The following is a 12,422-nucleotide window of genomic DNA, read 5'->3' as shown; positions in this document are numbered from 1 at the left end:
AAGATATGGAAGGTCTTTCAATTAGCAGTGAAAGGAGGAAAAGACTGAGTTCCATCAGGGAGGTTTATGTTTTCATCAGAGGAAGCTGTTAGTTTTGCCAGTAAAAGAAAATGTTGCTGACTCTGAGACCAAAATGTCAGTCAAATATTTGCAATCCAAATCTTTCTAATCTGAAAGGTGATCTCAGCATCCTTTCCTACATGTAAAAGAACTAGTAGATCTTATTAGAATGGTGGTCAGTTCCCCAGTTCAGACTCATTTGTTGACAGAACTGCCCCAGTCCCAGAAAAGAGAGTTCCAATGTGGAATGGGGTTCTTTCCTAAAAAAGACCGTGCTCCTAGCTCAAACTGGAAAATAAGTCAGATAAATAAGACAGGCAAATACCAAGGAATGGGTTTCACTAAAATTTGTTCTATTCCCTCAATATTATTCTTTTAACTCCATGATTATCTTGATTGACAAAATGACTTCTCATTAAGAAGCATGGCAAACAGTTCAGTATCACAGCCAACTTCTGTCAAGTCATTTTATAAGATGAAGAGAGGGCAGATGTCTAAAGTGTAACTGTCTTCTTCACACAACCTATTCTTTGGAGCGAAAATTCTTTAGAAGGCAAAGAAAACTTCAAACAACATTCAGTTGACAGCATCTAGAAAATGGCAAGTTATTACAGTCCACAGTTAACTGATCATGTATTTTGGATGGTCTTCTACTTGAATGGTTGAGTCTACCAGTGGTAACAATTTTCAATGATGAGGCTGAACATTTTAGAGCATCCAAGGAAGACAATGAGATGTTCCTGATGTATATGTAAGCTGCTCAGAGGAAGTTTAACATCCTTTTCAGGTCACTTGATTTGAATCCAGGGCTATCATTCTATGAGAACCTAAATTCACTGCTTCCTACTTTCAGGACTCCCTGGATGAAGTTCTGCTATACCCTTTTACTTGTTATTTATCTCATGGAATAGTTATGAGCTCAGTGATGGAAAATTCATGTCATGGTTATCCCCAATGCATTGGATGATGGTGCAATGATCAAAAAAGATGCCGGTGATGACAATTGAACGTCCCTTTGCCTTCCCAGCCTCCTTCATATATTCTCAGGCATAGGATGACAAAGGGAAGTCCACGAGTCACATGAAGAAAGACTGTAGCCATGGGCACACGACCAGGAGCTCCTCAATTTGTCTTCACCCCTGCCGCCCATGCCACCACCCCATCCTACTTCTTCCTGATCCTGTTCCTGGGAATTCCCCTACCATCTTGCCACTAACCACAATCCCTCCACCCCAAAGTTCTGCCAATGTTTAACCCCAACTGAATCAATGCTCAACCTACACCTGACAGAGATTTCATGTTCAAACAGTTGTTGAGTGAAATAATGACCCCTAAACCCTCCAAGGTAACAACATTTTAGAGAAGTGTCCTTTTTAATGAAATAATGTTTCCTTATATGGGACAAAAAGAGCAACACTTTTGGAATCCCATCAGCCTAGGTTTGTACCTGGCTGTGCCACTAAGTGGATAATAAAACAAGGGCTTAAACTACCCTGAGATGCCATTTCATCAACTAAGAAGGTAGATAATAATTCCTACTTTGAAGGGTTTTTGTGACTATTAAAAGAGATAGTATACATGAAAATGCTAGCACAGTGCCTGGAACATACTAGGACCTCAATAAATGCTCACTTCTCTCTTCTCCATCTTATATGGTATTATTAGGATGATAAATAATAGAGAGTAATTAATCTCTGATATGGTTGGATGTTTTAGAAGAGATAGAGATAAACAGCAGTCAAAGGGAGGGATAGTGTTAGGAATTTGTAAAGGAAAGTATTATTTCTATGGTTAATTTTCTTGGTTGGGGTTTAAGAGGAGATTTGTGTTGTCCATTAAGTATACTTACCAATTGGGTCTAATTGGCAACTACCCCAAAATGAATAAAACAAGCGGGAGTCAAGAGAGAAAAACGGCAGGCATCCTGTCAAAAAATAAAATCTTTGAAATTTCTACAACCCAACTGTCGCATACACATTTTATTAAAGCAGACTGATCGCCCAATTTGTAAATTTACACATGTGATGGCAACTCAGGTTGCATATTCAGATTTATGCAGAGCATCAGACAGCACTCTGCACCAGCTATAGCATGCCTCATTGCTGCTTCAGTTGAACAGGTCCTTAAAATAAACCTCCCCTTTGCTGGATGTATCCTTCATCACTCTGTTTCAGCCTAGATAACTGCTATAGGAGTTAAAGGGTTAAATGAGTCAATCCATGTTAAGTGTCTGTAACAATACTTAGCACTCAGTAAATCCTCAAGAAATGTTTGTTGTTGTTATACTAATTATACTAATAATATGTCTTCTGAGACCAAACAAGAAATGGATTCCTCTCACTGTCCTTTAAAAAGTTTTTTTATTAATTTCTAGAAATATGTGTCTTATTCTCACAAAATTAGCTACTTTTGACCTAACAGAAGTACTTTTTTTAGAGGCTAATGTACTTATTTTCTCTTAAAGGGGAACTGAAACCAATGCCAATGTGTCACTCAACACACCTAATGTTATTTACTGAAGAGATTCCCACATTTCCCTCTCTTCTTTTTTTGTCAGCCAAGAAAATGATCAATTAGATAGAGTCATCTATCTCTATGTCTATCTGTCATATAGATTATATATCTCCATCATCTATCTTCAAAAGAAGTTGAAGAAATTTCATTATAATAGGTTTTCTGCCAATTTGGCTATTCTACCTATTCTAGATAAATTTAGTGGTGAGTCATGTCTCTGGAATGGTAACTTATTAACAAGCTAGTTAAAGGCTAGATGCCTCAGGCAGGATCTCATTTCAAATCCAGGTCTCAGAAGAATCCGCCTCTGCCCCCTTTTGCTCCTTCCCTAAAACAGCATTTACAGAGGGGCCCAGATCCTCAAGTGAGATCTTCCAGACTTAGTTTCCTTGGATCAAGTTAGGTTTCTAGATCCAGTTGTTATTGGTTGGGCAGGGAGTAACTGGTTGGTGAGAGGCTTAGGTGGATCCCACCCCACTTTTCAGGGAACATGACTTGGTAATTCCTCAGTGCCTGTAACTTGCCAGAGCAGCCTTTTCATAGCAATATTCCTTGAAGCACAAAATATAAGGGTTGGCTGTTCTGGATTCTCAGTGGGTTGCAAAATAATAAACTAAGAGTAACTAATGTATGTTTTCCAAAGACAGCGCTAAGTCGTGTCTGACTCGTGATGACACGAACTGTAGTCTGCCAGGCTCCTCTGTCCATGGGATTCTCCAGGCAAGAATACTGGAGTGGGTTGCCACTTCCTTCTCCAGAGGAACTTCCAAACCCAGGAATTGAACCCCTAAATTTACTAATTAGCACATTCCTGAGAACAGAAATTCAGCTTGGGAGCACATACCTCCCAAGGCCGCTCTACTACTCACTGTCTGCAACAATTAGACCACTTGCTAAATATTATGAGCGAAACCTCAAAGAGCTGATGACACAAATCCTCCTGGAAATTTAACACAAAAGCACTTGTTTAAGGAATCCAGCACAAAATTGGCTTAGCTGCATCTTCCTGCAGACTGAACAGCACATTGGTATTTTTAGTTTCTTTCTTTTTTTCCCTCTACAGTTACCAAGCCCTAATGAACAAAAGTTAAATGACATTTTAGTGCAGATCAACCAGATTTGTTGCGTGGCTAAAAATGGAAACGTCTGAACATCTGCTGTCAGTTGACTCTGATTCCAATTCTCTTGATACTTCCTTGTTTACCCTTCAGGATGCAGTGGAGAAAATGGTCTCAAGGGGAAAAATGGGAGAATAAAGGGCTAAGGATTTTGCATCAAATAAGGTTGATATCCCACGTGCCCTGCTTTTATTCCTTCCTCTGGTGGCTGGAGAACCTTTTCTTATTTGAAGTCTCCTGGTGCTTTGTTAAAAAGAAAAAGAGAAATATCTCCCAAACTAAGGGGGTAACAATGCTGAGCAAAGAGTAGCAGATTTGAAGTCTGGAGTCCTGAGTTCAGGTAAAAGTTGTGCCAGTTAATCACTGTATGAATTTAGGTAGGACACATGATTGACCTTTTCCAAGTGGGCCTTCCTATCTGGGAAATGAAGCCAGTGAACTAAATGAAATATATATGTATATATAATATCTATGATAATTTACAGCTATGAAATATAGAATATGAATATATGAATAACTCTGCTTCTGCCCCATCTATTCTATGCATACATAATACATCCTGTTTATCATATTATATGATATTCTATCTTGATAACATTCTATTAAGAAGCTTCAATAAAAGGGAAACAATGAAACATCCATATCTTATCCTTATGAGTTTGATGATCGTGTTTCCTAAAAAACAAACTAAGCCTAATTCACATATAGACCTTATATTTACAGCTGAAATTTTGCTTGTGAAGATAGGAAAAACAACTTAATGAAAGTAAAATAATGTAAGTAGAAAATAATGCTATGCACTACCTTTCTAAATATTGAAAGCTTTCACCTGCATGGTGCTTGCAATCTGTTACCCCGATTTCATCTATCAAAATCTTCCTTGACCACTCCCCCTCCATAAACATTCTATCCAGAAAAGCTTTTGGTCTGAATTCCTGTTGTACTTCATACCATTCAAGGGCATTTAACACTTGCTGCTGTTCAATGCAGCCCTTTCATACTGAGAAGACATAGAGTACAACAGTTGAGGCGCGGATGCAGGCAGACTTCTTGGATTTGCCACTTACTAACAGTCCGACTTTGGGGGCTATTACTTGTCCTCTCTTGGCCTCAGCTTTTCTTTTGGCCAATGGGAATGATAATAGTACTTATTTCATAGGGTTGTTGTAAGGATTAAATCAGTTATTTCTCGTAAAATTTTTAGAATAGCTCTTGATAGCTAGTTCTTGTTAACTTAATTGCAAAACTCTAAGTTCTTCAAGTGCACAGTTATGTGTTATTTATCTAGCTGCCTCTATAGTGCATTGTATATTAAAGATACACAAGTAAATACTGGTAGAGTAACAGAAGAACTATCAAGGGGAAATTAACAGAGAGTGATCACTATTTATTTATTTTTGCAATATTGAGATACTTTTTTTTTCACTTTTTTTCATTTATTTTTATTAGTTGGAGGCTAATTACTTTACAATATTGTAGTGGTTTTTAGGTGACAGATTTTTTGAGTTCTCCTTCTTGCCACATTTTAAAAAGCTGAAGAACTTTTGACATGTATTTTGTCTCCATACAAAACATCTTAAGGGTATAGTGGAGTCAGGAATATAGTGGGAGACTTTTTTTTCAGTGTGAGCATTACAGACAATATTCAGAGTGAAATGGCTTTTGACTGAGCTGTGTGTGAGCCTGCTCCATCATTGGGAGTAGGCCAGGAAGAGAGGAGCTGGACTATAGGGCGCCCAAGAGCCTAGTAAAAGGAAAGTGAACAATTTAGCTCTACAGAATTGTGCTTACAGTAGAGATATAAAAGTAGGGTATTTTCAGTAGCCCCATCACACTAGGATATCTCTGGTTATGGCTAAGAACTGGGAAAAAATTTAGGCCATTTTGTCATTTACCAAATCTAAACAGGGAAGATAATTTTGGTTCTGATTTCAGCTACTCTCAAATATAAGCTTCAAACCTGTTATATATAATTAAGAAAACATAAATGTGGTCATAAACACACAGTTATACTGTTGTTCAGTAGGTTTTCACTTAAGAAAAAGAACATAAAAAACTACCATTGGATATATTTCCATATGAGCCCAAACAGAACTATTACATTACTCATAACAACTTCAAAGCATTTCACTGTACATCTACATGTAATTTGCATGTGTGCTCAGTCAACTCAGTTGTGTCCAACTCTTTGCAACTCCATGGGCTCTGTCCATGGGATTTTCCCAGCAAGATTAGTGGTGTGTATTGAATTTAACTGGTCCTTTATTGGTGAATCTTTGAATTATTTCCATTTTTATTACTGTAAACAATATGGCAATAAATACACATAAAATAAATTCCTAGAAGTAAAAAAGCATATGTACATTAAAATTTAACAGGATAGCCAAATTATCTTCCAAATAAGGTTGCCCATATTTGCACACCCTCCCATACAGATTTCCATACACACTTATGGACACTAGATAATTCTAACTTTGGTTTTTGTCCATACTGATAGGTTAAAAAGCATTTCATTCTTGGCTAGGCTTTCATTTCTTTAATTTTGAGTGAAGTTGAGCACTCCACCCTCCCGCACCCCCCAATTATCCTGTTAATATACTTTGCCCACTTTCTTACAGGATTTTCCTTTTGGATTTGTAGATGCCCTTTGCTTATTATGTAAATGAGTTCTTTGTCATGGATGCAAATATTTTCTTTGTTTTTCCATTTGTTTTTTGAATTTATTTATACTATTTTCTTGATAAACGTGAAAGAGGAGAGTGAAAAACCTGGTTTAAAACTCAACAATCAAAAAACGAAGATCATGGCATCCTGTCTGATCGCTTCATGGCAAACAGATGGGGAAACAATGGAAACATACAACTTTATTTTCTTGGGCTCCAAAATTACTGCAGATGGTGACTGCAGCCATGAAATTAAAAGACGCTTGCTCCTTTGGAAAAAAGCTATGACAAACCTAGACAGTGTATTAAAAAGCAGAGACATTACTTTGCCAACAAAGGTCTGTATAGTCAAAGCTATGGTTTTTCCAGTAGTTGTGTATGAATGTGAGAGTTGGATCATAAAGAAGGCTGAATGCCAAAGAATTGATGCTTTTGAACTGTGGTGTTGGAGAAGACTCTTGAGAGTCCATTGGACTGCAAGGAGATCAAATCAGTCAATCCTAAAGGAACTCAGTCCTGAATATTCATTGGAAGGACTGACACTGAAGCTGAAACTCCAATACTTTGGCCACCTGATGCGAAGAACTGACTCATTGGAAAAGACCTTGATGCTGGGAAAGATTGAGGGCAGGAGGAGAAGAGGATGACAGAGGATGAGATGGTTTGGATGGCATCACTAACTCAATGGACATGAGTTTGAGCAAGCTCCAGGAAACGGTGAAGGATAAGTAAGCCTGGTGTGTTGCAGTCCATGGGATCGCAAAGAGTTGGACATGACTGAGCAACTGAACAACAATAATACGAATTTCTAATGGAGTTTCTAAACATTGAATCTATTTTCTACAGAAACTGTCTGTCTGAATGAAAAACTCACAATAGCTCTGAATTTGGTATTAGAAACAGATGAGGGAAAAGGATACTAGGCAAAGCACAAAAACAGGCCAAGAAACCGTTCAATACAAAGAGTATCTACAGAGGAAAGGTAAGGTCTATTTTCAAAGTGCTGGCCTACGGTTTTATTAAATGTGTATGGCAATAGATCCTCCTAGGTTTATTTACTTAACAAGATAGAAAAGAAACCACAGCTATCTTCAGCTCTACCTTTTTAGTTTTACTGAATACAAACTTAAAATCAAAAGAAAAGCTAACTAGGGTTGGATCAGTAATGACACATGTTTTTCAGTTTCTAGAACAAGGTGACCATTTACCATTTGTTAAGCAAAGTTCTACTAATTCATTTTTTATAACTGTTAGGGTCAGCAAATACTCTTAACTGTATATTTTCAGGCATTCAGAAGGTTTCGAGAGCCTTTCAGTTATATTTTGCCAAACTGCTAGTTATCACTTAGGGCTTATAAAATGTAGGAATGTCAAATTGGATAACTGGAACAAGAAGGCTTTAAATCCCACACAAATGCATCTTCTTTTCAGGTCTTCTCAAACATTTCCTCAACAGAGTCAGAAGATAAGTTGCTCTTATTCCCTAAGAAGGATTTTTCATCCTTTTTTCCCCAACTAGGCCAAGACTCAGTTACAACCTTTCTGCCTCAGGAATGATCGGAGCGGTGACCAATCTCCATTCTACTGCCTGTTACCAAGAGTATAATCCTGTGTAGGTCACATGAAAATTATTCCCCAGGCTTTATCTTTGAGATATTAAACACAACATCATAGAAACATAGAACAGAATCTGTTCTATTTATTTTTAATATTTAGGCATTTAAAGGTTAGAAATGATGTGCAAAATATATGTGGCTACAGATCTGTTATGGAGTGTATATAAATTATAACAGCACAGCCTATGAAATCAGTTTGAGGCTAAGAGGATCTGTTTGGATTAACCCAAAAAGTTAATTAAATCACTATAGTCTAAAATAATCTTTATAATTTTAGATGGCATATCTCAATCCAATTTCAAGGGGAAATTACAATCTCCAGAGCCAGTGCAAGACTTTTCAACTATATATCACTAAGAAACACACAGGTGAAGAGTGAAAGGACACAGGATGAAGCATATGATACAGATGTTATTTATAGACCAAGCTCCTCAATGAACACCCTGAAACATATAGGTATATCTTACTTATGAATGGCAGGTAAGCTTCACCTCATGTGCCAACTCCAGTCAATTCTTAATAACCATATGAAATGCTATGCCGGAAAGGTGTGGCAAAAACTACTGACTGTACTCTGCTATCTATTCTCTTCCTTTCATAGTGATAGAATTTTAGCTGTTTGCCTAGGATAAAGACTACAGTTTTGAATTCACTTTTTGCCAGGTGTGAACATAGAATGTAAGCCAAAGTCCTGTATATGACCTCCTCATTGTGCCTTTAAGGGGAAGGGTTATGAATGTAGATGTGATAGTGTGTGCCCACAGACCATGAAAATAGGGATGTACAGAGCAAAAGAAAAAAAGAGAAGATATCTGAGTCCTCAACACTGTAAGGGTACTACATCAGGTCTGGACTCACCTTCAGAATAACACATGTATAAGAAACAAACTTCTGTCTTATTGAGGTATCCACTGTTTTGAGTCATTGTTACAGCAGGGAACCTGTGTCTTCATGAATGTAAAATGGCCCTAGCTGTATCAAGGCTCAGTGGGAAAAATGTCTTGCTAGGTTTGCAGTGTCAGTCATGGGTGAGGGACATGATGGTTCCATGCTAACTCCAACTTCTTACTATTTTTCTGTCCAACTTACTACAAAATGGAAAATCTTCCAAGGAAACTCTGATGTAATTCACACCTTTGCCTTCTGCCTCCGTCTCTGTTATTGTTGATAATTAGGCCTAATCTTTTGTGTTTTGCATCAATACAATGAGACTTACTTAACAGTCATAATAAGAGTAAATAATATATGTAGTATTTATGATATAAATTATTTATTTATATATAAATGACTAAAATCTTTTAAAATAGCCACCCAGGAAACTATCTGCTTATTTCAATAATGTTGCTTTTGCTAAAATATTTCTGGAATTTTTTTGGAAACTGTAAGTTTGCACATTTCTTATAAAATATGAATGAGTCAAAATCACTTAAATGTATTTAATGCCAAATCAACAACTCTTTACTGAGCGCTTACTGTGCATAATATTATGCCAGTTCTGGTGTCAGAGAGGTTGGCAAATAGTAAGGATGTCAATAATGTTCTTTAGATGATCTATGTCAAATTTCCAGGGTAAGTAGTCTTCATAATTTAACAAGATGAAAATACTAATACATGTAAGAGATCTAGAGCCAACTCATTGGAAAAGACCCTGATGCTGGGAAATATTGAGGGCAAGAAGAGAAGGGGGTGACAGAGGATAAGATGGTTGGATGGCATCATTGACTCAAAGGACATGAGTTTGAGCAAACTCAGGGAGATAGTGAAGGACAGGGAAGCCTGGTGTGTTGCAATTCATGGGGTCCCAAAGAGTCAGAAATGACTTAATGACTTATAAGTATAGTCCAGGGAAATCAGAGACATAAAAAGCACTACTTTATAGCATTTTATGTCATGATTTTCTTCATTCACTCAGGGTTTATATTACTGCTCTGCTCCCTTATTTCCAAAATAACTCCCAGTAATTTATAGATTAAATTTAGAGGTCTCTTTGTATTCAATTTTAAAATCTTTATTCTCTTAGAACCTTGGTGCATCAAAATATTCCCTTGGCAATGAATTCTAGTGAGTAGGCTCTTCAAGGGCCTGCAGGTAACGCAACCACATTTCTGGGCCTCTGTCTTTATCCCGAAGTCAGCCAGTAACTGTGGACTCTAGGATGTCTCTGAACACCAAGGACTCTGACAGGACAGCCCCTAGCATTGAGCACATTTCTGGAGTCACTGAGCCTGAAACATACAAAGCAGTGGTGGAAATTCTGATTTACTCTGTGAGTCAGTTCTGCTGTTAGGCAGGTTGGTATGTCTGTGCAAATGAAAAACAGCTTCCTTAGAGCCATTATGGCAAAGAGGTCAACTCTAGTCCATCTACAGTTTTCAAATACACTGAGAGCTCTAACACAGATGATGACTTTGGTTTTCATCCAGAAGAGAACAGATTCAGAGCAAATGAAGTTGGATAAAAGCGAGAACTTCCCAACAGCAAGGGATGTTAGGACCTGAAGGACAGGCCAGGGCTGACATCCAGCCTCTGCTGTGGATAGAGAATACTAAAGTCTTCACAGAGTGTTAAATATTTTAAATCTCACCACTGGCTCCCTATTGCTGCTGCTTCTACATGTCTTTAGAATAGGACAGAGTATTTTGGATGTGTGTGACCCTGCTGAATTAGGTGCTGGTTACTAGAAAGATTTGGAAAAAGAAAAAGAAACTCAAGGAAATATAATCAGAGTAGTATTTTCTAAGAGATGTGATTGGCATTTGGTCCAGGTAATTCTTCATGTGAAATTGTCCTGTATGAAAATATTAACATTTATGCCTCCTCCCTTGTGTCTTTTGGGAGTGCCAGAAATTGTCAACCACATCCCTCTGATATTTTAAAATACCTCCTCTGGGAGGCAGTGTCACCTTAGTTGGAAACTACTATGACCATGTTTAAGAATTATCACCATGAAATGATGGTAAAGGAACAAGAATATAGTTATGAGTACTTCTTCTGATTATGGAAATTTCACAGAAACAAAATGCTTTAAATTGATAAGTGTCACATCATGGAGGTGACCTTTTTAAAATAAAATCTCCTGGAACCTGTAGGACTTTACCAGTGTGGCTGAATCACTCTGTGGATTAGCCTGTTCATGGTTCTCCTGTACCAAACAACTCAGTGGAAAGCGAGACATCTGTTCCCATTATAAAGCAAGAACTATGACATTCTGTGCTACTGGGTGACATTATTATTGTCATTATTTTTGTTAGTTTGTGTAAGCACAGAATCACACATAAATAGGTATATTGGCCTAAGGACTGCATAATAAAACATCTGGTTTTTTTTTTCCCGGAGAATTCTAAATAGTAAAATCCTCAAATACCAAATTTGATTGTGCTTTATGAATTCTGTGATCATTTCTGCTACTTGTTTACTTAGAACTGCCAAGCCAATTTTAATCTGCTGCTTTAGACAGAAGTATTCTTGGTGGCTTCATTAGATGAGGCTATGCTCAAATGTCAGTTGTTACTCTGGGGCAAAGAAAATGCAGAGCATCAAATTCTCTTTCAAGAAAACCCTGACGGTAGCAAAAGCGCCAGTTACAAAAATCTGAACCTACCCAGACAGCCCCTATCATTAGTAGTGCAGAGTAGGTATATCTACAACAACTGCCGTGGAACAGCGTCCCCTTAGACTGGATTTAGTCTGATGTAGATTTCACTTTATAATATGAAGAGGACAAAGTTGGAAAATTCTAGCCTCATAATGAAATTTCCTACGAATTTATTGTTCACAGTGTAATTAGATATGTAATCTGAATAAAACTTTGCATTCAGCCAAACCTAAAATAAAATTCAAACACAAAGTAGTAGCACTTTAATCGATCAGAGAACAAAGAGAAGTAGATTTCTGGCCTCTTCCTTCAATCTTTTAAAATCAAATGGTAAATTATAAGCAGGAAATCTGATATTGGCCCAAATCTAAACTTTATATACAAATCCAATCTTATACATTCTGAATCAATTCACATTTAGCCCAAATTCTAACACCTCCACCAAATAAGAGTTCTCAGCAAACCTGTCATTCATAATGATTGCTCCAGGACACTAGAATAGCTTTACTCTCTAAAGAAATATTAAATTTTCTCCATTATATTCTTTATTCAGGAAAGAGGAAACAACTACAGTTTAGAATATATTTTCAACAATATTGAAAAAAGAAGTTTTCTATTTATTGCTGCAACAATCAAGACTTAAAATGTATTCTTTAAGAAGTTATTAGAGTCTTGCTAATCCATTTCAGAATATAATTTTGAGCCTCATTTTTTCCTTTGGGCCCTTTCTGTAATTCCAGGGATACATGGCTTCTCCCTAATGAGCATAGCCAGGTTTGATTTGTGGTAAAGATGTTCTGACAGACACTCTAGACTCTGCTGGGCTTTGAATGAAGGTCTGGGTCTCAGGTTGGAC

The 12,422-nt window shown here is 37.2% G+C and overlaps 1 protein-coding gene across 15 annotated transcripts in view; it reads right to left on the bottom strand.

Annotated features, from left to right (window-relative positions):
* The window catches only part of TRPM3 (transient receptor potential cation channel subfamily M member 3), a 936,946-nt gene that overhangs the window by 238,110 nt on the left and 686,414 nt on the right, over positions 1-12,422 (bottom strand). For 8 of the 15 annotated variants that reach the window (XR_006272993.1, XR_006272994.1, XM_043487224.1 and 5 more), the window contains exon 7: positions 1,910-1,984. The exons of the other annotated variants lie outside the window; for them this stretch is intronic. Coding sequence is in view for 6 of the 8 variants with exons in the window: in XM_043487224.1 (XP_043343159.1) it covers positions 1,910-1,984 (75 nt within the window). In the remaining 2 variants the exon portion in view is untranslated. The remainder of the gene's footprint in view (positions 1-1,909; positions 1,985-12,422) is intronic. 15 annotated transcript variants of the gene reach the window in all.

Source organism: Cervus canadensis, chromosome 14 (genome assembly GCF_019320065.1).
Source record: "Cervus canadensis isolate Bull #8, Minnesota chromosome 14, ASM1932006v1, whole genome shotgun sequence".
NCBI classification, from domain to species: Eukaryota; Metazoa; Chordata; class Mammalia; order Artiodactyla; family Cervidae; genus Cervus; species Cervus canadensis.
Note: the sequence above shows the minus strand (reverse complement) of the source record. Positions and strands in the feature narration are given on the sequence as shown.